At 38.0% G+C, this 25,154-nt stretch overlaps 5 protein-coding genes across 9 annotated transcripts; 3 read left to right on the top strand and 2 right to left on the bottom strand.

Annotated features, from left to right (window-relative positions):
- The first annotated feature begins 885 nt into the window (after window positions 1–885).
- Window positions 886–3,422, top strand: LOC143900635 (sin3 histone deacetylase corepressor complex component SDS3). Of its 2 annotated transcripts, none has more exons than XM_077412338.1 (8): window positions 886–1,194; window positions 1,370–1,433; window positions 1,503–1,616; window positions 2,038–2,239; window positions 2,315–2,495; window positions 2,891–3,005; window positions 3,092–3,176; window positions 3,236–3,422. In XM_077412338.1, exons 1-8 carry the CDS (start codon window positions 1,068–1,070, stop codon window positions 3,329–3,331), a joined length of 984 nt encoding a protein of 327 aa, XP_077268464.1. In that variant the 5' UTR covers window positions 886–1,067; the 3' UTR covers window positions 3,332–3,422. The 2 variants fall into 2 exon arrangements, with proteins under 2 accessions (XP_077268464.1, XP_077268393.1); XM_077412267.1 differs by having other exon boundaries at window positions 909–1,194; window positions 2,888–3,005.
- LOC143901660 (E3 ubiquitin-protein ligase MARCHF3) lies at window positions 3,363–4,331 on the bottom strand. Its single transcript, XM_077414115.1, has 2 exons — window positions 4,110–4,331; window positions 3,363–3,866 (listed from the first exon to the last, which is right to left on the bottom strand). Exons 1-2 carry the CDS (start codon window positions 4,329–4,331, stop codon window positions 3,363–3,365), a joined length of 726 nt encoding a protein of 241 aa, XP_077270241.1.
- Window positions 4,332–4,538: 207 nt separating this feature from the next.
- Window positions 4,539–6,386, bottom strand: LOC143901254 (uncharacterized). Of its 2 annotated transcripts, none has more exons than XM_077413422.1 (6): window positions 6,149–6,386; window positions 5,603–5,762; window positions 5,341–5,522; window positions 5,028–5,154; window positions 4,767–4,939; window positions 4,539–4,674 (listed from the first exon to the last, which is right to left on the bottom strand). In XM_077413422.1, the coding sequence occupies exons 2-6, from the start codon at window positions 5,747–5,749 to the stop codon at window positions 4,590–4,592; spliced, it is 714 nt and encodes a 237-aa protein (XP_077269548.1). In that variant the 5' UTR covers window positions 5,750–5,762; window positions 6,149–6,386; the 3' UTR covers window positions 4,539–4,589. The 2 variants fall into 2 exon arrangements, with proteins under 2 accessions (XP_077269548.1, XP_077269635.1); XM_077413509.1 differs by having other exon boundaries at window positions 6,012–6,153.
- An 856-nt stretch (window positions 6,387–7,242) lies between these two features.
- Window positions 7,243–10,101, top strand: LOC143893616 (popeye domain-containing protein 3). 2 transcript variants are annotated; one of them, XM_077399185.1, is made up of 7 exons: window positions 7,243–7,472; window positions 7,728–7,862; window positions 8,053–8,234; window positions 8,321–8,560; window positions 8,625–8,777; window positions 9,059–9,143; window positions 9,374–10,101. In XM_077399185.1, exons 1-7 carry the CDS (start codon window positions 7,418–7,420, stop codon window positions 9,547–9,549), a joined length of 1,026 nt encoding a protein of 341 aa, XP_077255311.1. In that variant the 5' UTR covers window positions 7,243–7,417; the 3' UTR covers window positions 9,550–10,101. The 2 variants fall into 2 exon arrangements, with proteins under 2 accessions (XP_077255311.1, XP_077255302.1); XM_077399176.1 differs by having other exon boundaries at window positions 9,059–9,215.
- A 628-nt stretch (window positions 10,102–10,729) lies between these two features.
- Window positions 10,730–24,824, top strand: LOC143900367 (popeye domain-containing protein 1-like). 2 transcript variants are annotated; one of them, XM_077411758.1, is made up of 7 exons: window positions 10,730–11,461; window positions 12,871–13,204; window positions 19,732–20,079; window positions 20,325–20,722; window positions 21,056–21,276; window positions 21,800–22,065; window positions 23,272–24,824. In XM_077411758.1, the coding sequence occupies exons 3-7, from the start codon at window positions 19,744–19,746 to the stop codon at window positions 23,293–23,295; spliced, it is 1,245 nt and encodes a 414-aa protein (XP_077267884.1). In that variant the 5' UTR covers window positions 10,730–11,461; window positions 12,871–13,204; window positions 19,732–19,743; the 3' UTR covers window positions 23,296–24,824. The 2 variants fall into 2 exon arrangements, with proteins under 2 accessions (XP_077267884.1, XP_077267794.1); XM_077411668.1 differs by having other exon boundaries at window positions 10,735–11,461; window positions 21,056–21,477.
- Window positions 24,825–25,154: the final 330 nt, after the last annotated feature.

Below are 25,154 nucleotides of genomic sequence, written 5' to 3'. Positions count from 1 at the left end.
AACTTTAGTAGTTTTTGTTAAAAGATTGTTAATAAATTTGAGAGATCTTTTATTCAAAATTTAGAAATACTAGAAATTATTATAATGACGAGCCATATGTTTTACATGTAAGAATTTTGTGTTTCTGTACGTATACCGAATATGGTATATGTAATTTTACGTCAAAAACAAATATTGTATATAATTTTATTGTAGTATAATTATATTGGTCATATTTTGTAATGTAACTCTTTTATAATGTTTGTATTTATTGTAAAATAAATTGTAACAGAAATAAGATAAATAATAAAAATGTAAAAAAAGAACACGTACCTATATATATTATAAATAAAAGAGGACCGCCGATCGGCGGGGGCGGTGGAGGGCCTCTATATATAGGTTGACCTGTTTCTATCGGATAAACTTTTAGTTAAAACCTAAGATAAGAGCTAATATTTGATTTGTAACTATAAGAAAATGCGGAGTACAAAATAATGCATTTAATTGCAATAACATTTGGTACAAGCAAGACGCCGCGGCCTTATACCTTTTCCTTGATACTTATTAGGCCCAGTTCAACAGTGGCCAGTTAGCTTAACTAGTAGTTAACTCTCACTCTCCGTCTCTATCTAACCTTTGAGTTAAAAAAAAGTTAAAACTAGTTAAGCTAACTGGCCACTGTTGAACTGGACCTTTATAGTATTAAGGAAAAGAGGTATATAAGCAAGTATACCGGATTACCGTTAAATAAAATAAAATTGTGCATCATGGGATGAAATCAATTAATAACTAAGTACTTAATAACTAATTAATAACTAACTGCTCTGTGGTATGTCAAATAAAATATTTGATAACTTGATTTGATGATTTGTGAAATTTTGATAACGCATTTTGGTGGTATACATACATTTTGATCGAACAGGTTGGTGTTCGCGATAGTCGCAGCAGGTCGCAGTCGTCGCAGAGTCGCAGAGTGACGTAAAAAAAGGAACTAACCTAACCAATCTAACCTAACCCGTAGTGTTTGTTGTGTGTCGCGATTCGCGATCAGAAGTGTTGCGTGTTGCATCGCGAAGATATGTGTGACGATGTCGTATCAAGACTCGCCGTTTTCTACAATGTACGATCGTCAAGACGATTATGACCTCGACGAAGATAATGAGGAGTATCTGGAGGAGGACAGGGATGCCGAGGAGCAATATGAAAGCGATGAAGGTGATAATGAAAAGAAATTATATGCGTTTGAACGAGAAGTATTTTTTCCGCATGGTTTTGTGCTCGTAATTTTCAAGTTATAAAACTTCCCCGTAATATATTAAGTAATATATAATTTAAGTAACGCGTCGAGAAGTATTTGTAAAAGTTAACGAAGTCAACGGAAACTTTTTAGATACTGAGGAGGCGAGCGAAACCGACATGGGAAAATCCGAAGAATATACAGAAATCAAAGAACAGTAAGCCTACAAAGTTACATATACACGATTTTAGCACTGGAAATTAAATTTCAATGTTTAACCTTTCAGGATGTACCAGGATAAGTTAGCCAGTTTGAAAAAACAGCTGCAGCAGTTGAAGGAGGGCACGCATCCTGAATACAATCGTAAGCTAAAACGATTGGAAGCACAATATAAAGAACGGTAACTGCTCACTTATTATTTTGGCCTAGTTTACACCGTGCGTTTAGGCCGCGACCTATACCTTATATTCAACCCAAACGCGATAGGTCGCGACGATGTAAACAGTTGCGACCTCGCTTGGGTCAGGTCTCTTTTTCGCGTGCCCTGACCTAAATTAGGCCACACGACGTAACGCGTGTAAACGCAGGTGACCTAAAGATCGCCTAAAGTGCAGAGAGTGTACCAATAGATACTGGATACTGGATTTTTATCTATATTCGACCAAAAGTATCATAGGTCTACGTGGTGTGAACGTTTTGTTTAGAAGCCTATTTTAGGTCAGGGCATAGGTCAGATCGCGATCAGGTCGCACGGTGCAAACTAGGCCATATTGATATTATTTGCATAGAATGCATACCAATCGAGATTTTATCTTTGTCAGACTAAGACTGAATATAATTTATCGAGATTACCTGACGGAATGGGTAGAGCGCGATTACATATTGGAGAAGAAAGCTGCAGCGAAAGAGTTTGAAGAGAAAAAGATCGATCTTAAGGAAAATCTACTTACTGATATGGAGGAAAAGCGAAAAATGATTGAATCAGACCGTCACACGATGGAACTTACTGGTGATTCCATGGAGGTATTTGGATTTATCTTTTTTGCACAAGTAATACATATATATATTTTATTAACATTATTCTAATCTTTTAATTAGGTGAAGCCAGTAATGACGAGAAAATTACGCAGACGTCCTAACGACCCAGTACCTGAAAAAGTAGAAAAAAGGCGAAAACCGCCTCCCGCACAACTGAATTACGTATTGGATGAGAAAGACATTGAACTTGATTTAAAAGCGATCAATCGCGCAAAAGCGCCAACCACCATTCGCAAACCAGGTGCACATTACTTGGTATCCTAAAATACAAAATACTAGCAGAATATTGGAAAACTAAGTAGTGAAAGAGTCTCGAGTGCGTTCCGTTTCATTTATCCTTGTTCATCAAATGTTGAACAAGGATAAGTGATGCATTATGCGCATCATGCGTGAAACGGAACGCACTCTATGACTCTCTGTTTCTTGTGCAAGAATTCACAGAATTTCGAGCTAGCCAATTTCAACTATAACTTTCAATATTTAGTTTTTTTCAGAGCTACACAGTATTTTGATTTTCGAATTTTGTGACACCTTGTACATAGACGCAAAAGCGCGAACGTATAATCAATGTAAAGATTAAGAATAAGAAATAAATTTTTTAATTTATGCATAACCGTAACGCTGTATTTACAGTAGTTTTACCACATTACAACGCGGTAAATATTCCATCTCAACATATATCACAGCCGCCTGAGACCCCATTGGTGGAAACTCGGATAGAGGACGGGAAATTATTATATGAGCGAAGATGGTACCTTCGATTTATTTCTACTATTTATATTTAAAACTTGATTCCTCTGAAATATAAAGGGATCCTTTGGTCGAATTTCATTAAAGGTTCCATCGTGGTCAACCTGTCTATGTCGAAGGCAAGGATCTTAATAGGTTCGCAGCGAACATTTCTGCAATCGGCACCGAAGCGGTAAGTATTCGAAGCATTTAAATAAATCGCGCATCTTCGCAAGGTACATATTTTTTCAGATCTGGGTGAAGAAAGTATCGGACAGCAGCAAAGTACGCATTTACATATCGCAGCTGAGTCGCGGAAAGATCTCCATCAAACGACGGGCCTCCTAATCGACTTCTCTATTATCTTTGGCATCTATTGTCAGACTTGTGGCACATCGCATCTGTCGTTTCTAATTAAAGCGATATTTTCCGGCATTAAGTCGACGATTTTTACGCTACTGGTTTTCTGCCACCAGTAAAACCATGCTTTTTGGTGATATTGCAGCACCATGTAGATCCAAACGAAGAAAGACAGGATTAGTAGCGCCATCATTGACAGTAGGGAATAGGTGGTCCATCGCGCGGGTGGAAAATTGTCGTAATTTTTCATAGCATAAAAATCAGCAGCCACTACACAGATATAGGAACACGCAATGGTCACTGGGGTGACTATAAGACATCTGAGTAGATCGGCCTTCACATTGCGGACATATATCTGATGCTCGTTCTGATTCAGGCACAACCAAATTACGACAGACCAAAAAACCTTGTATCGAGGCGTTCGTTCCATCCGGAACACGTGACCGCACAATTCACAATTATTCCTATTGCTTTCTTCTAACCATCGCTCCAAACATTTCAGATGAATCGCGCCCATCGTTCCCTAATCCAAATTATCATTATTGTAATTATATGATTATTGAAACACGCTCTTCAAATATATGTGATCGAAAAAATGGAAGTCGCTTCATAAATTGGAATATTTATAATTCATTAAAGATGAAACAATAAAAGCAATATAAAGAACTGTGTGAATGTTCAATGTTCCGCATCTTTAGAAATTTTTAATTCTTGGTTCTCCAATTTATTGCGTAATTGAATTTTTATTTACACCGTTCTCTCGAACCTTGCACTTGCATGGGTATATAATAGGTAGTTCTTGGTTAGGGTCGTAACAAATACGACAGTTCATGTCCACCGAATCGGATGATAATTCGTTCCTTTTTTCTAACGCAACATCGAACTCCGATTGGTTTATGTGTAACGATGGCTTCTGTTCTAGTTCTATTTCTATTTTTGAAATTATGTTATCTAAAATGTCGGCTACCGAATTACTTTTCTCAATCATCACGAGAATGAAATTTCTGCAAATATTTTTATAAACAAAAGACTGTGAAACATATGAGACAGATGCATCATAATTCACAGATGTAGTTGGACAAGGGGATTAAAGTTAGGAGCATCCTTTATTATTGTGTGTATAAAAATTTGTATTATATTATATTATACTGGATACAGTTGAGTTAGTCGCGTGAAATAATCTTAAAGAACCGTGTAACTATATGTGCACTTTATAATTAATGAGTAAACTATAAACGAATGTTTGTCACTCCGCCATCATGTCCACACTGAGGCAATCTTCACCCATATTACTGGGCGACGTCTCAAGTTCTCCAATTTCGTTCGATTCACTAAAAAAATTTATTACTTTAATAATTTCACTTTTATTAGAAATCCAAAAAAAGGTAGATAACATTTATCAGCAACAAAGAGGAAAACTTACCTGTCCAAGGAAGGATCATTACTAAACATTTCTGTTGGAACTGTCGGTGGTGCTTTCTCTGGCACAAGTTCCAGATATGTCTGACGAGATTCCAAGTGTCTTTCTACCTCCTCAGGTGTCATGTGTCCATCAGACATCAAGGACATCGGAACCATATTATTCGAGGATTGTACCTGTAGTAAAAAAAAAAATCAATTACAATAGTCTTATAATAAAAATTGACTTTTAAACATATTTTACATGAAATTTAAATGGACTTACTACAGGTATGTTATTCGTTTTAGCAACTTTTGGCGTACTCCTTTTTTTCTTGCTAGTGCTGAGTGGTTTTGTGACCATTGACGAATGATGAGAAGTGTGATTGTTGATATTCATCTCAACTTTCTTCCTGAAAGTTACATATATTGATGTAATAAGAAATTCATAAGAATTGTATTTTATGGATAATGCTTTTTATATTATATTGCACGTTATCGCAATGCGTAGTCGTAGATAAACTATTTGAACAATTTCTCATTGGTTTAAAACAAAGTTTCCTTTATTTCACAATCAGATCATTATATAATTTCCTTACCTCTTGGAATTGTCGAGACGAACAATTTCCTCATCTGACGATTCGGTTTCATCGCTTTCGCTGAATGACGCATCTACTTTTTCATACTGCAGCAGGCGATCTAATAGGAAACTCTTGTCCCTGTTCACCTTGAGCAGTTTTCTTTGTGTGGAACGCAAAGCTTCCTGGAAACATTCATTCTCCTGCAACATAATACATATTTCGTCCATGAAATAAATAATGTGGAAAAGTGTTTTAGGATATCAAAATATTTCTTGCGTACATAAATCAAAAATTTCAGCTTCCTTTTGAGGTTACGATACTGGTCCTTATAGTTAGGCACTTCTTCCTCGGGACTCTCCTCATCGTCTTCTTCTTCTGCATCTGCATTGTTGTTGGCAATGGATCTGCAATACCATCCTTCCAACATTGATCATCTGCAGCTGCAAGAAAATGTCATTTTCAGTTGTCAGCACTCGTGGAAAATTTTGCTTTGACCGGAGCTCCCTTATTACACTCAACATCACAATACACAAAAGTTACGTATAATGAATTATTAATAAATTTGAACGGAAAAGAAATTTATCCAGACAAAAAAAAATTTCTTCTCGTCAAAAACAAGTAAATGAATAGACAATCGATACAAAATTAGGATGTAAGATCGACAAAGAGTCTCCTCTTCAGACACGCACTTTGGTTTCGTTCCGGGAGGTTAAGTCGCGCAAGAAACGCGTTAACTTATGCCTCACAGCCGTTTAATTGTGCGAGGAAACGGATGTCAGGCTGCAATAAGCTGTGATATTTACGGCCAGTTTTCTTTTGCACTCACTTGAAACCCCAGAACGATTTGTCGCACGTCGCAAGCGCTCGCGGCGGCCGATTATTGCGAAGATAAATAAGCTGTTTATGACTGGCTTCCATTCTGAACTCTTTATCGATTCCGCAGTAACTTCGGCGCCTTGCCGGTCGAACGGAAGCGCGCGTCGAATCATATCAGTACTGCAAACATCAAGAAACGAAGCGCTGTTCCGTGATGAAATATCCCTAATCATTTGAAAAATATTTTTCGATAGCGGGAACTATAAAGTATAATTTTTTTTAACGAAAGAATTAATATTTTCTCATTATCAACACTTTAATGACCAACGATGTCACATTGGTGTCACTTGTGTGCCGACCGTTAACGATCGCTGATGCAACACATATCTATTATTTATATCAGAGATATTTATATCAGATATAAATAGGGAAAAATCTATTATATTTTTTTAATTCTTTGATTATTATTATAAAATAAACAAATATTTGAGGCTTTCCGCTAAAGGTGTCGAATTTGCCATGTAAATGAAATAAGAAAGGACATATTTTTTATAAATTGTAATTTTGAAAAATCTCTTTATATCAGAGGGTGTTTTGCAAACTACCACTTGAAAAAAAATTATTAAATCTGTACATTTAAATGTTATAACAAGTTTAAATATATGTATAATAAAATTCTATTCCTAAAAATATGTATAGTATGTAAATTTGAATTTAAATATGGGTTAAGTGAACAAAATAAACAAGTTTCTTTTCTGTACGTGTATATATAATATATCTATTTTTTTAGTTGGTTGAATCTTTCTACTATAAATTTCTTCAATAAAACCAAAATATTAAAAATAATCAAAATTGAAAAGAATTCAAAAGAAGTTTTACAATAAAGTTTTAGAATAATCCCTTTTTAATCTTCTTTAATTTTTTCTGTGTATAACAAAAATATATTTTTCCTTTTATTATAATAATTAATTCTTTCTGTGTATATATATATATATATATATATATATATATATATATATATTATGTGCAATTTTTCTTTATCGCGAATCGGTATTGCAAAATTACCCATTTAATCCCTTCGGACCGACGGGAAACAATATATATCGATCCTGTGAGACCCAGCACATGCGCCCTAAGGGAGATCTTTCAGTATCCGCATGTGCGAGGGGTGAAAACACATCGAACTCTTGTCCGAGAAATATCACTGAACATGAACAGTCGATTCTCGTATCCGTAATAGCGTATTTTAACACGTAATAGCGTAATTTCTTTGAGAAAAATGAGTCCTGGATTGGGTCACGATCCTTTGCTGTCGTACAACAACACTAATATCGGTAAGTTCCGGAGAAAAAAGAATTTTTGCGTTTTAGACCGGGATTTAATTCTGTCGTATTGATAAAAAAAATTCTTATTTATTAAAAACATGCGGAATGAGCAGTTTTTCAATTTTTTTGTAAAGATGTAAAGGCTGCCCACCGTATGAATGAAAAGACGTTGCACGCGGCAGTAATATTGCCACGTTTATGTGAATAGAAAGTTAATGAAAAGCAATAAATCAAATCCATTGATTCTTCTTTCTCCTTTTCAAGGAAACCTCGCACTCTGCTTGTGGCAACAGCCTCAGCATATTTTATTCCAGTTGGCGAATTTTTGCTTCGTATTGTCGTACTTCGCACCGTCCTCGAAAAAGGGCATTTTGTTCATGCATTCAGTGCTAATTATAGGTAAGTAATTAGACGATTGTCCACATCGTGAAAGCGATGAAAAGAACACACAGAGGTGGTCTAAAAGATATGTCGTTAATTTTTATACCGGAACTAATTTGATAAGAAATCTTATGAAAAACTGATATAATTTTATTTCTCTTAACTTGCAATTATAAGATTTTTTCTTGACCCCACTATCTATTTTTAGGTTTTATGTTGCTATCAGGATGGGCTTGGCACGTGATCTGCGCACCAGATGTCTTCTCCTGGAACTTCAGTTTCTTAATGCTCAATATCGGTCACTTAGTGTACATCGTTTATCAAATGAGACCCATCAGATTCGATCCCGAATTGGAAGAAGTTTATCACACGCTTTTTTCTCCCTTCAAAGTGAGTTTCTCTCAAGAAAGAAATTTTTTTGCAAAGCATTTTATGATCAATCCTTTTTTTTTTTTTAACTTCTTTAACTCGCGTAGATCTCACGGATACAATTCAAGCGATTGGTATCCTCAGAATTTGCGACGATAATGTCTCTTCATGCTGGCGAGGCGTACGCGATGCAAAATCTAACGAGAACAGATAGATTGGGTTTGCTGCTATCTGGGAAAGTCAACGTAATAAACGAAATTAAGTTTCTGCATCCGGTACTGCCCTGTGAGTTTCTGGATTCACCAGAATTCGAAAGTTCTCGATCTTCCGTCGATGATAAATTTAAGGTACGACTTTGATTAATTTTCTATTCCAATTATTGGAAATTCTACGTCAAATTGAATATCTCAGGTATCCATCATAGCGGCGAGTACCTGCAGGTATTTGTATTGGCAGCGGTCAGCCTTGGAATATCTGCTTGTGAAGGAAACTTATCTTGCAACCGTCTTAACTACGCTGGTGGCAAGAGATATCGCAACGAAGATATACGCGATGAATAGCAAGGTACTCTTTCAAATGAATTATACAAAAATTACTTTTATTTTAAAATTCTCTCGGTTTTCTTCTCTCTTTCTTTTATCGCAAAAATTTTGTTTTTTTTTATATAAGTATACGTTTTTTTTTATTGTTACATTAAACAGATTATTTTAATATGTATATATACATCGTTTTAATAATTTTAATATGTAATAACATTTAAAACAAGTTATATTTCCTTTAATATAAAGTTTCTTTTCTATAATTGTATTTTCTTCGACGATGTTTTCATCTTATCGAAATTTTAGATGGTTACGGATAAAGGATCACACTTAGACATTCGTCTAAGTGTCAGTATCAGCGCCGGTTTGGGGATCAGCACTGGTTTGGGGGGTGAGTATAGAAGTCTTCGAGCTAGACAGTCGCTGACCCGCAGGACAGAAATCAAACCAACGTCTAACAACGGTACTTACTAACTTAAAACCAAATTAAGTTAATCAAAAAATTACTTTTAATGCACTCGGAGGGAATTTTGAAAACGAAGAAATTATTTTCCTACTCCGCGTCGTCTCGATTTATATCAATATTAAACGATTGTCTCATTGAATGATCGTTGATTTTAGTTAGCGGCGCGAGATCCAAGGAACGCGCGATGAACAACTTGACGAAGAAGGGTGCGCCGAGCATGGAGCCCCTTCCGGAACTGCCGTCCTGCGACGATCTAGCATCCAGCGGCGTGGAGAGCTGGCTGGACTCGTCCAGCAAGTATCACAGCTGCGAGATCGTTGACGAGGAATAGCATTACGCCAACTACTCGAATTACGAGAACGTGATGGACGACGCCGACGACGTCGAGCCTAACCACGATATACAGGCCTTTGACTATAAAAACGCGGAGTGTTGGCCGTCGTACGATGACTTGCAAATCTTGCAATAAAAGAGAAGAACGCACATACCTTTACTTCCGTTGAATGCATTCATACTTCTGGATTTTAATTTGCCAGAACGAAGTTATGTAACAATTTTTAGTGTTTACGTAATCAGCCATCCCTTGAATTTCGCTACGGAATAATTAAAACTCAAAGGATTACATTTCTACTGATCGCAATATTGTATACATACTCTGTAGGTTTGTTGCCTGGCAACGAAATTCGCAACGAAGGTATCTTTCAAAAAATAGATATATAATGTAAATTTAATACTGTGTACATATGTGTAAATATCAAATTTAACGACGCTCTTAAACATTGTAAAGATTCTGGTTCGCAAAAAAAACAGTGCTTACGAAAGTATTAAATAATTTTTGGGAAAAAAAAACAAACATAAAATAAATCCAATATTTATAAGTAAATACATATAATGCGCCTATATAATGTTTTTGTAAATATCTCGAAGTTGACGAGCATAGCAAAAAAACTAGAATTTCTTACTAAAAAAATTTTTACTAAAGATATATGAGACAAATACTTACATATTTAACCAAACTTTAAAAAACTTATTTATAACAAAATAAATAAGAATATACGTTATTAAAAATAGAATGCTTTGTTAATTTATTCGTTATATTGATTTTATTTTACACTTTCATCCTATATAAATTCCTAAATGTCTTTAATAAATTTTTCTGAAAGTGTTTTGAGAAGAAAAAATAATCAAACTTAAGATTTTTTAATTAAATATTATATACTCCAAGATTATTGTATGCTTGTATTTTGATTTTTTTAATTATAACGTTAAACATCCAATTATTAAATTTACTAAAAGAAATTTTTTTTTTTCTGAATTTCATTCTTGTAAATATATTTACTGAAGAAGATTTCGAGAGTACGGAAGAAATCACGTTCAAGAATGAAGAATAAGGAGTAAGGGGACAAAAAGAAAGAAAGAAAGAAAGAGAGAGAGAGAGAGAGAGAGAGAGAGAGAGAGAGAGAGAGAGGGAGAGATAGAGAGATAAGCACTTCGGTTGATAGAAGACCACTCGAAGGACCCTCGAATGAGACTTATAGCAGGTGCTTTGGCCTCGAAAAGGGGGTTAGCGAGCGGTGGTGCCACCTACGTGGAGGGCGTGGTGCTAGCTCCAAGGGTGGTTTAGTGTCGCGAGAGCCCCCAGAGGCGCATCATCGTGCGGAGTGTGCAACCCCCGGAGTGTGTGCAGTTTCGCGCCCTCAGGTCGGGGCGGCTAAGAGCGAGAGGGACGCGCGCTCGAGCGCGATCGAGCGAGGGGGTTGAAGGTGGACAGGTGGGCAGATGAAGAAGGGAAGGAGGAAAAGAGGTGAGAAAAGCTCCGAGGGGTGACCAACGAAAGAGCAAGGCTGGCTGGCCCGTGCTCCGAGTGCGTGCACACCATCGGCGAGAAAAGACTCCGCGCGCGGAGATGAGCGTACAAGTGGCTGTCGTCCTTTGTACTGCGTTCTCCCGCCGCGCCGATGAGGCCGCGTTCCGCTAAGAGGATACCGTGGGAAGAGCAGAAGAACATCATCGCCACCGCCACCGCCACCGCCACCGCCACCGCCACCGCCACCGCCGTCGTCACCGTCACCGTCGACAGGACGAAGGACACGCTGTCACCGAGGACCGCTCTCCCTCGCTTCTGGCGGCAGTGACCATGGCGTCCAGCTTGCCGTGTAAACAGTGCTCCAGTGAAGAATACGACCTGTTTCCCAGGCTGGTGATGCTGCCGTATCCCTGCTGACAAGCGAACGGAACATCCGGTACGTTAAGAACAGGGGATGCTGGAAAGAGAGAAAGAAAGGGGGGAGGGAGGGGGAGAGAAAGACGCTGTCGCGCGTTTTCGAGGAGGCTTTCAGTGAAGCTACCAGAGGAGAGAGAATGATGCTCTCGCTGCTGGACCGTAGGGTGTATTGCTGTGTATAATCGCGTGGGAAATTCACGGAGTCGCAAATAAGAAAGAGAGCTAATGAGCACGATGTATAATTGTTATTGATTAGTAGCGCGATGAAAACATGCATCTTGGACGCGTAGTTGTTGTTTCCGCAAGAGACTGTAGCGATATCGTGTTCACTCGTCCAGCAGATTGCTTCAAGCTCGATGTAGCAACAAAAATCGAGAAGCTTAAAAAAAATTTATACAGAGAGAGACAGAGAGAGAGAGAGAGAGAGAGAGAGAGAGAGAGAGAGAATGGGAGAAAGAGATAATTAAAACGTAATCGCTATTGATCAAATAAAAAATAATGCACTCGAGATATTGGCTACTGAATATCATGTCAGAGAATACGTCTTTTTTTGTTTAATAACTCTAGCAGGCAAGTTTATAGAGATTAATTTTAATAGTTCTGCAACTGATGCAAGAACATCTGACATTACTTGCGGGGCTTACGAGATACCGAAAGGGATAATCTGTATTTAAGGACTTTCGCGTGCACTGCAAAGAGATAATGGTCGTTTGAGTTGGTGCCACGTACATTGTGTGTTAATCAGTAGAATATAATTGGGTTACGAATGAAAGTTGGCGAGCTATCATTGTTCATTACGGATGAGAGTTCGTGCTTCATAATCCTGCGTAACAAAATGATATGACGCTTCTTTCATCCTCTCCAAGAATATATATTTGAAACTATTCTAAATTAATAGAAAGCTTAACTGTCGCAAACTTAATCCAAACATTAATTAATTAATTAACAAATTTATTTCTTTTTTAATTCCTTAATTGTATTTAATATGTAACAGAAATTTTAATTCTCTTAAAAATTTTGGTATAAATTAATCAAAAAATAAAACTAATATTTTAAACGATTCAGATATTCAAAATTTAAAATTTAAATTACCCCAATTAAAGAACAGATTTCTGACTATCTCTCTCCCCGTTTCTCGCTTTTGTTCTTTTTAATCTGTAATGTCTTTTCTAAGAAATTTAAAAATTGATTTAAGAAAACCAATTTATTTACGTTTGTCAACTAAATTCTAATTAAAATAAGTAGGAAAGAGAGTAACTGGCACTTTATAATCGCTTCGCGCGGTTCAATCATCAAAACTTAAACAAACTTAAATTGCGTGAACTCATTTGCAGTATCAAGATACAAGATTGTGAGGCTCGTTTAGCTCTTAAATAGTTAAAGGAAAAGTTAGGTCATCGCTGATTTGTAAATCGTGTAATGTTTCAGGCGTCAACGACTGTGCGGCGAAGAAACTAGAAACGTTTCGTTAAACAAATCACGGATGACTCGCGATAATTTATTGTGACTTTATACTTGTGGTGATCTACGTGATTGATCTACGTGATTCTTGTCTTGCGTAGCAAGCTTGCTTTAAAAAAAAAATAATAATAATAATCGGTCGCGATGGTGTCGCGCGGAATGATCGTCGTTCGCGTCGCGGATTTCGACGAGGACAAAGAGAGCTCAGCGCCTTCATGTTCGCTGCTGTCGTCGCATACTCACAGCAAACTGAGGTGTATCATCTTGCACTCCAAAAGACATATCGCTTATCCACCATAAGGTAAGGACTTAGAAGATTTTAATACCGTAAATTAAAATACAGCATATTAGTAATTGAATTGTTTTTATAAAAATTGCGAAGTTACGCGATAGGCTTAGAACATTTCATATAAGCTGGAAATAATGAAAAGAATGTGCCGTTTTGCAAGAGGGAAGGTCGCGTTACAGGGAATTAAATACTCTTTTTAACCATTAAGATCTCTATCTTATGTTATAATCTCTCTAATCGGTCGCGTTCGCGCTGTCTCGACTCAAAAGAAATTAATTGTGACATGCGATACTAGAGCATTTACCTGTTGCTTTACGTTCGTGCAAAACAGACGAGACTTGCAAATAACCAGCCGCTAACTTCGCTATTCGTAAGAATTCTGCGTGTAGGAGCGAAATGGAGCTTTGCAGATGTTCGAAACTTGAAACGAATAACTTTAATATAAAAATAAATGCTTTCAAATCACTGAAAGCTTCACATTGTGAAAATAGCAAATATACATATTATAATTTTATTTATAGTAACATAAACACATATATATAAAATTAAGGAGCTAATTAAAAATAAACTAAATAATTGTATTTATAATTTAATTTATTCCGCGCAATCAGAAAGGAAATGTTTATTGTGCTATTTATATGGGTGCATTAATATATTCTGAATAATTATTTAACATTTCGCGGTGAAACTACCTACTGTGTAAATGTGCATGTACAAACGCTTCTGATTATCTCGCAATATGACGCAGCGTTCGTATGTTGATTCATGCTGCATGCAGCTGCACAATAAGTTGCCTGCCAATATTTTCCATCTGGGACAAAAAAAGGACGCTTGTGTGAATTGAATTTTATATTCGAATATTGCATTTTGACAAAACGTCGCAGACTTTGCAGTCGATTTGCCGACACGTGCGTCGTAGTGTATAGCGGCCTTTAAGAAACAGGGTTGCTCGTAACAGACCGCGTGGTTCCTCCTGTCGCTGTCGATAGGGTCGATAGCCCTCTCCTCTCGTACGGCGCTCGCGCCAACCCCACGCGCCACATTGTGGACAGCTGCTGGCTGTTTACTGGGAGAGTAAACGCTACCCCATCGAAGCGTTTTCTATACCGTAACCTTCGGCCTCCGCAGTTCGGAGAATTAACTCACCTTCTTTTTTATTGATGCGACATTTAAAATTGCCTCGATATTTTACATTTTCTCTCGCAAGTTTCGTTATATTGTTTTAGAATAGATGTTTGTTTTTCTTTCTCTTGGATTTAGGGTAAGACTAGAAACGCCACTCTATATGATAAGCAGCTTCGCGATCCGCACGACCGAATTTTACACTCGACTGACTGCGGCGATTGAGTTATACTACTTGTCTGAGTTAGTGAGCCCTTCGCTACTGGCTTAAGTAGTAAAGGTCTTAGATTAGTAAAACGCGTGATTTTCACGACGTCGAGTGACGATATTATACAGAGTCAACTTGCGTGTTAACTGACGTTAGCTAATTTGACGCAACACGATCGTACGAATACGAGAACGACACTCGTCATTTTATACTAGAGAAAAGAAAGGTATATAATAGTTGAAAATTAATAGTGACGCGAGGTCGATAAAGGGACAATGCGCTGCCACACACGATTGTGACTTATGAAATAATCGCGCACGAGCTCCGGACAGAGGCCGAGAAATCGCGTAAAACTATTTACATGCTCATGTCCGCTCACGATAAGTAAGCTTGACGGGGCAACAAGTGTTCCCGGCGTAAATCCAAGCGCACAAGTCCAACATGCTCCAGCAAGAACCTTCACTCCACAAATGACATTTTTACAAAAATCGAGATTTATTTATATTGATAGGCATTACACTATCTCTTATATAAATCATTTTTCTTTATTGTTAAGTAAAAATAAATATAGATAAATTCAATTCACAATTAATTATAAATGTCCAGCAAACTTTATTGAAATAATAATTGGGTAACAATTTAATTTTTAGTTTCTATATTCTGCTTTTTTTATTTTAATTAAAAGATTGAAATAATTTTGGAAAAGTTTTAATTAGTGACTGATGTTTTATATTAATCTTGGTCAACATAATATAGTCAGACTTTTTAAAATTTACAATCTGTTTATCTACTAAATTTTTACGAACTGATAAATAATATTAATGGATGCGCTTTCAAATCTAGAGATTCACAGATAAAAGAAATACAGTACGATAACAAGTGTACAATGCCGAAAATTTACGGGAAGTTTCAATGATCCTCGAAAATAGGCGAGTCATTTCCATGGAGAGCAAAGAGGAAATAAGGTGGGTAATCTCATCGACATAAATTGGATTGACCGATCAAGCGCCGCACTGTCGGAGCTGCTTCTGTCTCTTGCGGCTGGTCGGCCACCGTTTCGGCGAGAATCGAGGGATCGAAGGGCAAAGGGTTGGCTCCAAACCCTCCGTCGGCTTTAATCTAATTCAAAAGCTGCCCCGACAAACCGCCGCTGTCCATCGTAAAACGAATCGGGAATGACAGAATGTGTCCGCTCGGCGATTCCAGGTCGATTCCAGAATGGTTACGTGACGTCGGAATGGTTACGTGACACTGTTGAATTTTAGTCATCCTCCTCATCTGCATTTTTATACATAACCGACTTTGCAACGCTTTTGAATTTCTATCAGATAATAGGATAAGCGGATGACGGAATTACCTCTCATTGGGATTTCCTTTCACGATACAGGAGAGATATATTCCATTTACGTCTGCATTATGCGCAATTTAAATATTCATGATTAAACTTCCTCCAATTAAACTTTATTAATTTTCTATAAATATCCTGAAACTAATAGAACTGACGTTTTCCAAGCCGACATCTTCGAGGTCGGAACAAAGTGGCAAACGGAAGTAAAATCGCAAGGAAGCGATTGTCGTCACGCGAGCCATATCTTGCCCGTCGACAAGATTATTTTCATATTTTTAGGAGACCCAATTTACATACGGACTCACGGTATGAGCAATAAAAGAGAGCATATTGGTTTTTTCGTTTTTTTTTTTCCCCCGATATGTTATCGACGTTAATTTGTTGGCTTGAATTGAAGGAAGCTAATTAACCTGATTTGAATAAAAAACCGATCGAGAAGAAGATATAGCAGATAACGTTCAAATAATATTTAATTCAACGTCGCGCACACGTAACGTATTATTGGAAATGAATCCTGAATACCAAATCCTGAAATACCATTATTCTGTCTGTTAGCTGTTAATAATTTGTTAGCTTTGAAGTTGATTTCTCTTTTAAACAAAGTTGTTGATTTATTTTATTAAATTTGAAGTGAAAATTTAATACCGAGTTATTCAAATGTAATTTATGCACAACATACTATATTTATATTATTAAATATTTTTTTATTAGTTTTTTTTAACGTTGCTGTGCTCATCATTGATTATATGCAAGATTCTTTTCTGAAAAAAAAATTTTCTGCGAATTCGATCCATGACTTCAAAATTGGACTTTGCACGGATAAAAATTCGACGCGCCGTAAATGCAAACTGCACACGTTGCAAGGAGGCTTTAGAACCTCACGTAAATCACCACACCCTGTTATAATGTCACGTGATTTACCCTGACCCAGCCGAGCCCATGCAGAACTCGCGAATAAGTCTTCTGGGGCGATAGTGAGCACAGCCAGTCACGAAAGCTCCGCTTTCGTGCTTAATTACCATACGAGCTAAGTCGATACAGAGGCACGATGACCTTGAAACTTTTCGGCCGTTTGTAAGAGGTATCTTCGATATATTTGTTCGTTTCATGCGGATTACCGCTGTATCGTCACTAAATAGATTAATCGGTTAACGAGAAACAAGCAAGAATACATCAACGTAAGCAAGGTAACATCAGAATACAGTAAAGAAATTTTAAAAAATCCTTGGAAAAATAGAGATAAATTAAAAAATTTTATTCAATTTTTCAAACTCAATTATCGTTTTGGAAATGTTTTAGAAGCGCTTTGTATCCTCCTTTTTATCCAATTCACGAATATCCGAAATAAGTAGCCTAAAATATTTGCGCTCTTACATACAATTATAATTACAGTATTGAAATTGTAAAAGAAAAAGGATTTTTTACGGCTATTATAGAATGTCCCACAAAATGTCTGGAGAATGTATTAAGATAATACGAATACTCCCACAGGGCATAACAAGAGAGCTGATGAAATCTACAGTTAAAATCTCGCTCGCAAAGCCGATTATCTAGTTACTTCGCGTTTCCTTTCGCGAGGGACGGCTCACGTCACAGCGAGATTAAGCGAAAGAATAACAAGATAAAATCAAACTTGTATTGTGGCGCGGCCTAAGCCGCAAATTAAGATTTGCATAAAGCCACGAGCTGCCCTTGCAGCAGGCAGACGTTAACTCTTCAGAGATCGCACGGAACCTGAAATCAAGTTAATATACGTTCAGGAAATCTCTCAGGCAAAACTAGACCATATCAAAGATGAATCAAGCGAATCAAGATAAATTCTATATCGACTGTTTTATTTGGGGAATCTCGGTCGTTGGTTTGTAACACTTCTGTATAAAAATAATGAGAGCGGTATATCTCACAAAGAGTGAGATTGTACGAACGAAACTCGGAGTTTAAAAATGTTACTTATATTTCCAATGAAACTCACGAGTTTAAAAATGTTACTTATATATTTCCAAGTCCATATTCGATATTGCGAAGAATAGACCGAACCTAGTTATCGTTGGAATATTTAATAAAATTTAGTGGCTTCTTTCGAATATAGATTTTAGGTATACACATATCGTCCTTTCGCAGAGCCAAATGCAAAAGTATTAAATTTTTATATCTGACGTAAAAGAGGGATACAATCAGAAAACCCTGGCAGTAATTAGTGTCGTGAATATCACGCGTCCCCTTGATCCTAAATTCCAGTTTACATCCATTGTACGATAGTTGAATCAGGCCGGAAAGAGTGCTCTAACGAATTTCCGGGTAGGCTGACGTAGTTAGATGGAAGCGTGACATCAGTTCACCCCGGACGGAAATATCGAAAATCGAATGATGATATTGAATCATTCCAAGAACGGATCCACGATTACTGGCGCGTGCTGTGTTAAATGGCATTTTCTGGCCGTTTCTGGCTGGTTGCGCAGCTCGTATCGACAGTATGCTTCGTAATATAAGATAATTGAAATTCTTTTCCAAGTGGTCTTATTTTCTTTATTGGTTCTTATAAGATTGCGCGAGCCAGTGACTTTCATATTGAATCGTAATTGATTCTGAACTAACAATTGAACTAATATATACAGCATACTTTCTCTCGTAAAAGAAGAATATGCAAAATTATTTTACGCGATTTAAAGCAGATGGTTATCGTGACATAGATGAATATCGGTATTTTCGTATCGTCAAATATATCAAATTTCTCATTCTGAATAAGAATCGCATGCATTCATTCTATTCAATGTAAAAAAAAAAACTTATTAGAATGCAAATCGCTAGCTTTAGCTTATGTTAGTAAGAAATCACAGTGGAATTGTTGGATCGAAGTAGAAGCAAGAAAATGGGTTTTATATGACATGAATTTCACATGAAACCTGATATGTTCCTTAAGGATATAAATTACACAGATGTATCTTCGGAGACAGTCTAGAAAAGCCAAGAGGTACGTGCCAAGAGGTTTTGTACGGTTATGCGGTCTGCAGGACGCCTCTGCAATTTCGAGAGCATTCTCGTACAGCACAGCTTGAAAGCAGATAAAATCGACTCTCCTGATGGCGATGACGTGGCCGATCCTTAACTGCATGCTATTTTGAGATTTTCGCCGTTTTGGCTAGAAAATATCCCCCGCGAAGTCTTTGGGTCGGCGCGGCGGTGCGGCGCGGCGCGAAACGAAACGCTAAAGTCACGCAGGCCCTCGCGCGGCGCGACCTCGAAGATAATATACCTCAGATATTGCATCCCGAATCACGAAGAGTCAAATCGATATTTCACGTTAATCGCGCCAGTCGCTTTTAGCTTCTGTTGTAAATTTGACAGGAAAGTGGTTAACTATAATTTAGATAAATTAAGGACAGGAATATATGCAACGTCCCCGATATGGAAGGTCGGTTCTAGCGTGTTGAATACGCTGGGGAATATCGAAAAACTGTTCGTAGAAAGGGAATTTTTACGGCTTAAAATGCGGCACCTCAATTAGCTGCTAAAGTCCAATCTCCAGCAATGGAGATTCAAACACTTTGCCTTTGCAGAATCGGCAGAAATTAATTTCACGCTTTCTCTGTGGCATTAAATATTTAATCTGCGAAATCTATAGTGATTGGTTTTCTTATATTTTTGAATCGCACTTTCTACTTTATCTTGTAATATTGATTTAAGGATGTCTTATAAGGAAAATATCATTTATTCATGAGTTACTATAAAAGCATTTTGAGAAATACATAATTTAAAGAGCATGTGTCTAATACATTGGCAAATGTATATAATTCTTGTGAATTTTTTAAAGATATATATATTTAGACTGATATTTAGAAGGGAGCAACGTTCGGCTTGCAGGGATCAAAGGTGATGGCACGTGTCACGCGCCCTCGACAAAAAATGGCGAACACGACTGATTCACCCGCGACGGCCGGCGGCAGCCTCCTTTCGTCCTCGACGACGACGTCGTTTCCCACCTCGTCGACATCGACGGCGAGTTACTCGAACGAGAGCTACACCTTTAATTATAGCGGTCTGCCGAATCTCGGCGGCTACTCGCTGGACGATTTCAACTACACGGAACTGTGGTTGGACGTCTGGAACGGCACTGAGGTCAGCAACGTCACCGAGAGACTGAACGCGACGGTGTTGTCACCGGGTGGCTATTGCGATAAATGGGATCCTGTTCAGCACAAGCTCTTCCAGGTGAAGATAAGCTTTGAAGACGTTAGAATTTCTTAAAGTTTATGCGATCTTTTCTTCGCGTCGTAATATGAGTGATAATCGATGCCCCTTCAATATATTTCTTCCTCAAAAATCTCGCGAAAGTTTTACTTATATTTGAATAGATTTATATTTGAAGTTTTGGGGTCAAAGAGAAGATGCTTTTTAATAATTTGAATTTTCTTAGATTATATAAATTTATTAAGTACTGATCGTATTAATTTCAGTTAGCAAATTTAATTTTTGCGGCTGCATTTCTGGTGCCGCGCTCGTTCAAGTCTTCCATCCTGGCTCTTCGCACGATTCTCACGGCGGGTTTCATGCTGGAGGCTCTCTGGGCCGGGATCACCATATGCGCTCTGGACGCCATGTTATGGTGCTTGGTTCTCGGTCTGTTAAACGGCATTCACTCGTTGATACTCCTCTGTCGATTTCTGCCCCCGGCTCTCAACCCCGAGCTAGCCGAACTCTATTTGAAGCTCTTCAAGCCCTACAAGGTCAACAAGAAGCATTTCCAAGAGCTGGCGAAGGAGGCGAGGATACTCAAGTTAGATTCCGATCAGACGTACGCGACGGAAGGGGTCACGCCGGCGGATAGGCAGCTGTCTGTTCTTTTGCGTGGGAAGTGGGTAGTCCTTCTTTTTAATTAAAGGTTAATTATTATCGGAGGCGTTATCTTCTTGTGAAAGAAGACTGATCCTAGTTGAAATTAAAGGCTAATTGAAACTGAATTAATACAGACGCCTTTTTTTATCCTATCTCTGCGACTTTCATGGACTCGACATTAATATCGAGAAATATAATTGAAAATTATTTTCATATTCTTCACTCTCAATCTCTTTTTATATACTGCAGTAATTCATTATCGGAGAGAGGAGATTTTATTAATTTTCCTTTGTCAGACATAGAGGGGATGTTGCGTGCAGCTTTGATGTTGAAGTTCTTCTCTCGATTCCAGATTAAGGGTAACTTGTGACGGGACACACTTGCACTACATCAGAGCTTACCAATTCGTCGATTCGCTCGAATGGGAGGCCACGCATGAACACGATGCCGACGTCTTCCAGGTGACGATACAAGCCGAGGAGCCCAGTACGTATATCTGTTGGACGACAATGAAGTTACTCATGGTGCTTCGGCACAGGCCGCTGCTCAAGGTCGTTCTCTACACCCTCATCGGTAAGGACATTACGTCCAAGTTGTACGCCCTTAACGAGCACGTCGCTGGTGTCGCGACCGCCAGTGAGAACGCCACATCGAATCCTTACATGGGGATCGCGAGAAGCGTCAGCGTCGACGCCGTTAATACGGAAACCGCTGGAAGGGTTCGATCGACAACGTGGAAGGCGCATAAGCAATACAGCAATTCGCGTAGTGACAGTAAGTGTCGCAGCTTTTTCCATTTTTTCCTTGATAAATCAAATGGTTTCTTTATTTTTTATATAGTTTTTATATTATCTCCTGAACCTTTGGATCTTGATAATTAATATCTTACGTCGCAAAGATGCAAAGAACGTTTGCCGTAACATTTCACTTCGTATACGGTTTAATTCGTCGCCTTCGCCAAGACCTTCAATAATTCGGTTTACGTAATCGGGGGGGGGGGGGGTCACACACGAGCGACATTCGAGTTGGGCATTAAAAAGACTACCCTTTAAAGGCTAACCGTGCCAAGGTAATTGGGATTTTTATCTGTCCCCAGAGAATTCCCCGGCCCGGCATTCGCACCAGTACTGGACGCCGGTAGTGGCGAACCACTTTCCGCCGACCTCGCCGTTCATTCAAAGCCAAAACCTCGGCTACTCGTTACTGCCGCAGGGTGTCCAGTTTTCGCCGCCTCCGCGAGCACCCGTGCCGACTTACCCTCCCGTGGTGCGACAACGAAGCGGGGGTGCTGGCGGCGATTACACCCTGCTACCTCAAACACCGAAGCTCGAGAGAAAACGATCGAAAAAAGGAACTCGAGAAGTGGGTTGATTTCATTCATTGACTTCGTTATGTTGACTTCATTACAGAGATACGATAGTAGAGGATATCGAGTGCCAGCCCGTGGCGCAGAAAAAGCAGCGGCTATTTTTAGATCAAATAAAGCAAGGCACACGCGAACTCTAAAAGCTAACAAAAAAGCGTGTAGCGATATTTCTTTTCTCTTATTTCTTCTGAAGACTCCATCGAACGCAATTTTGTTTACACGTTCTCTAAAAATATCGAATGAATTATGGTAAATTAAAATAAAATTTCCACGCGTACAATTTTCTTATTTAAATACTTTACTATATTACGTACGCAGTGACCTATCATGTTACTCGGGAAAGAGCGTATTCCTTATCGTCCTCATTAGCGCTTCCTCTCTCCGAACAATCAAACTGTACTACACTGTACTACACTTGTGTTACTATTAGCAAGTTGAAGTTCTTCTGATTGTTGGACGAAGTACATTCGACAATCTATACAGATACAGGATTCAAGATATTTGCAGATTCTTTCTCAGCACACAAACGTGCTTAAATTGTCTAGTACACTTTAATACATCATATTAGAGAGACGTAATTACAGTTTCTAACACTAGCGCTGTAATTACGTTATCTTGTGTGTTTAACTATAGACATTCCTTTACATTTGCGGTTACCGAGGCTTTCGCTGATCTAGAGATAGCAGGCCGTGATCCACTTGAGTAACTTTAACAGCTTGATAAACGGATGTCTAGCACACCCACACGTGTACCAAGATACGGCTTAATATTGCTTAATGATAAAATAACATATACTTTCTGATATTCTTAAATGAAAATTTCTGTCTTCGCGTTTGACTTGCTGATCTGTCAACGTGATACTACCTCTGTCATCATTTCGGAAAAAATTTCACCTACCAATCGGATCCTTCCTTAAATCGATTTTTTTAAATTTATTATTAATTCTACACAGTAAAAAATTTAATGTCAATAAAAGTTCACTTTAAATTTTGTGTTAAAATAACTCATTCATCGTGTAAATTTTTACATTTAGAAATATTATATCGACATTTTTTAGTCGATATAACATTTCTAAATGTAAAAAATAACACGATGAATGAGCTATTTTAACACAAAATTTAGAGTGGATTTTCATTGACATTAAATTTGATTAAATTTTTTACAGTGTAACTTTATCACAAATTATAAAATAAATGTTTCAGGTGACCTTCGAGACACCGGTATGACGCTCGCCCGACGGGGAAGGGCCTGCCAGCGTGCCTCTACTTTCACTGTCGCCGCAACGCTCCGCCTAGCCCCGTCGTGGTCTCGTTGTCATCCTGCGGCACGCCGCAAAACTCACCCTTTGAACTTCCGGTCGGCGCGATACCGATGAATGGCCTACTTCCTCGGCGGGAAGAGAGAACGCCACGGTACATGTGGTATCGCGCGGATTACGCTTCGGTATGAGAATTTAATAGTACCGCGGAATCGCAAGGACGCGGATGGACGAAGTCGCTGGGCGCAGTTTTGACGTGACCGATTGATTTTCATATCCTGCAAGTGCCACGCTTTAGACACGCACGCACGTGTGAAATCGAAACCGCGATGGCGGCCGTAAGAGAGAAAAAATACATATATATATATTCCGATGTCCTTCGACCGCATTTGGGGCATCCGTCAGAGTTTCGAGGTGGACCGAAATTCGACCGAGTGTTGGAGAGGGACGTGAATCATTCACGAGTTGACGTGAGAAGTAAGAATAAGCGATAAAGAAGAAAGAGAGAGAGAGAGAGAGAGAGAGAGAGAGAGAGAAGTCGTAAACGAAAGATTAAATATAGATATATTGTATTAATGAGCATCGCCTCTGTGTACACTTTTACATCGACTGTGATTACAACGGATATAATTATTAAGTCTTTCAGAGAAACGCTAATTATATACACATACAGAAAAACATGTGCGTAAATAGCTGCCGCGATAATCACCCACGCATATCTCGCGTTTGCGCGAGTTAGAGTGTCCTTCGCGCATAACGATTTTCGGTTTCGATATCTTTTGCATTTCAAAAATTCCTAATTCTACAGATTTTCCTGCTGTACTCTTATCTGCAATTCGGAGCAACTGCCTTTTTATTTGTTTATATACGCAAATATTGATGTCGCAAATCGCTTGATCTATGGATCGTTACGCAATTGCATAAAAAATAACATTTGGAAAATATATAAAAATAACATTTAATTACTACTATGATATGTATCATTAGTGAAGGACATCCGAACAGCGCAACAGATCGGGATTGTTGTATATATAAAATTAGTGCATGAAATGCGCATTCATGATAAATGTGATATGTCGAAAAAACACGCAGCAATTTTTATCCAACACCGGCGTACGAAAAATTGCATTTGCACATTCCTTAATCAAATGTAAAATGCATTAAATAAATAAACAGAAAAAAATTTAAAGCGAAATGAAAAGCAAGCCGAGAATAACTCGGGTGTAATAAAACAAATAAGTGCTTTGTTAAAAAAAGAAAACCTGCAATAAAGTGCTTCGATAAACGTAGTTGATGGCGAGATACAAATTATAAAAAGCAAAGTTTAATTATTCGCGCAGATTAAACGGAAAAAAAGCTAATTATGTGTCGTGTGACACGTAGAAGAAAAAAAAACATGTGTGTTTGTATGTTTCTATGTTTATATAATCACCGCGTGTGAGAGTGAAGCCGTAGGAAGATCAATAAAGACGCACAAACGATTAAACAAAAAAAAAACGTGAAAGGGATAAAATAAATTAAAACGGCTGTGTAGAGTCGAGTGTAAATGTTAAACACAAAAGTGGCTGTAGAGTATTGTAATGTTGCGAGGGATTATATGAAGTTCTAAGAGGCGCACGTCGGAAAGGATCGTCGTTGCTTAAAATTATTTTCGTCGAATCAAACGCAAGACTGTTTATTAGACTGATATTCTATCGTTATTTAGTTGCTTTTTGTAAAAACTGGTTTTATTGTATATATAGAAGATATAGAAATTTTTATTTGTAGCAATCAAAATTTGAAAAAGACTGACTTGCTGCTATAATTTGGTTGGCTTTGAACCAAATA

The sequence above is a fragment of the Temnothorax americanus genome, unplaced genomic scaffold (assembly GCF_048541705.1).
Source record: "Temnothorax americanus isolate GAGA-0224 unplaced genomic scaffold, ASM4854170v1 Scaffold1, whole genome shotgun sequence".
NCBI lineage: Eukaryota > Metazoa > Arthropoda > Insecta > Hymenoptera > Formicidae > Temnothorax > Temnothorax americanus.
This window is presented reverse-complemented; position numbering and strand designations above follow the sequence as displayed.

What these genes read in the sequence shown, in the direction of transcription:
- LOC143900635 (XM_077412267.1), top strand. Translation starts at nt 1,068, where the DNA reads ATGTCGTATCAAGACTCGCCGTTTTCTACAATGTACGATCGTCAAGAC. An exon ending in GAAGCACAATATAAAGAACG is followed by an intron (nt 1,617 to 2,037) that starts GTAACTGCTCAC and finishes TATCTTTGTCAG; the next exon opens with ACTAAGACTGAATATAATTT. An exon ending in TTATTATATGAGCGAAGATG is followed by an intron (nt 3,006 to 3,091) that starts GTACCTTCGATT and finishes ATTTCATTAAAG; the next exon opens with GTTCCATCGTGGTCAACCTG.
- LOC143901660 (XM_077414115.1), bottom strand. Translation starts at nt 4,331, where the DNA reads ATGATTGAGAAAAGTAATTCGGTAGCCGACATTTTAGATAACATAATT. An exon ending in TATACCCATGCAAGTGCAAG is followed by an intron (nt 3,867 to 4,109) that starts GTTCGAGAGAAC and finishes AATTTGGATTAG; the next exon opens with GGAACGATGGGCGCGATTCA.
- LOC143901254 (XM_077413422.1), bottom strand. Translation starts at nt 5,749, where the DNA reads ATGTTGGAAGGATGGTATTGCAGATCCATTGCCAACAACAATGCAGAT. An exon ending in CGTCTCGACAATTCCAAGAG is followed by an intron (nt 5,155 to 5,340) that starts GTAAGGAAATTA and finishes TGTAACTTTCAG; the next exon opens with GAAGAAAGTTGAGATGAATA. An exon ending in AATGATCCTTCCTTGGACAG is followed by an intron (nt 4,675 to 4,766) that starts GTAAGTTTTCCT and finishes AAATTTTTTTAG; the next exon opens with TGAATCGAACGAAATTGGAG.
- LOC143893616 (XM_077399176.1), top strand. Translation starts at nt 7,418, where the DNA reads ATGAGTCCTGGATTGGGTCACGATCCTTTGCTGTCGTACAACAACACT. An exon ending in GTACAACAACACTAATATCG is followed by an intron (nt 7,473 to 7,727) that starts GTAAGTTCCGGA and finishes CTCCTTTTCAAG; the next exon opens with GAAACCTCGCACTCTGCTTG. An exon ending in GCATTCAGTGCTAATTATAG is followed by an intron (nt 7,863 to 8,052) that starts GTAAGTAATTAG and finishes ATCTATTTTTAG; the next exon opens with GTTTTATGTTGCTATCAGGA.
- LOC143900367 (XM_077411668.1), top strand. Translation starts at nt 19,744, where the DNA reads ATGGCACGTGTCACGCGCCCTCGACAAAAAATGGCGAACACGACTGAT. An exon ending in TTCAGCACAAGCTCTTCCAG is followed by an intron (nt 20,080 to 20,324) that starts GTGAAGATAAGC and finishes TATTAATTTCAG; the next exon opens with TTAGCAAATTTAATTTTTGC. An exon ending in TCTGTTCTTTTGCGTGGGAA is followed by an intron (nt 20,723 to 21,055) that starts GTGGGTAGTCCT and finishes TCTCGATTCCAG; the next exon opens with ATTAAGGGTAACTTGTGACG.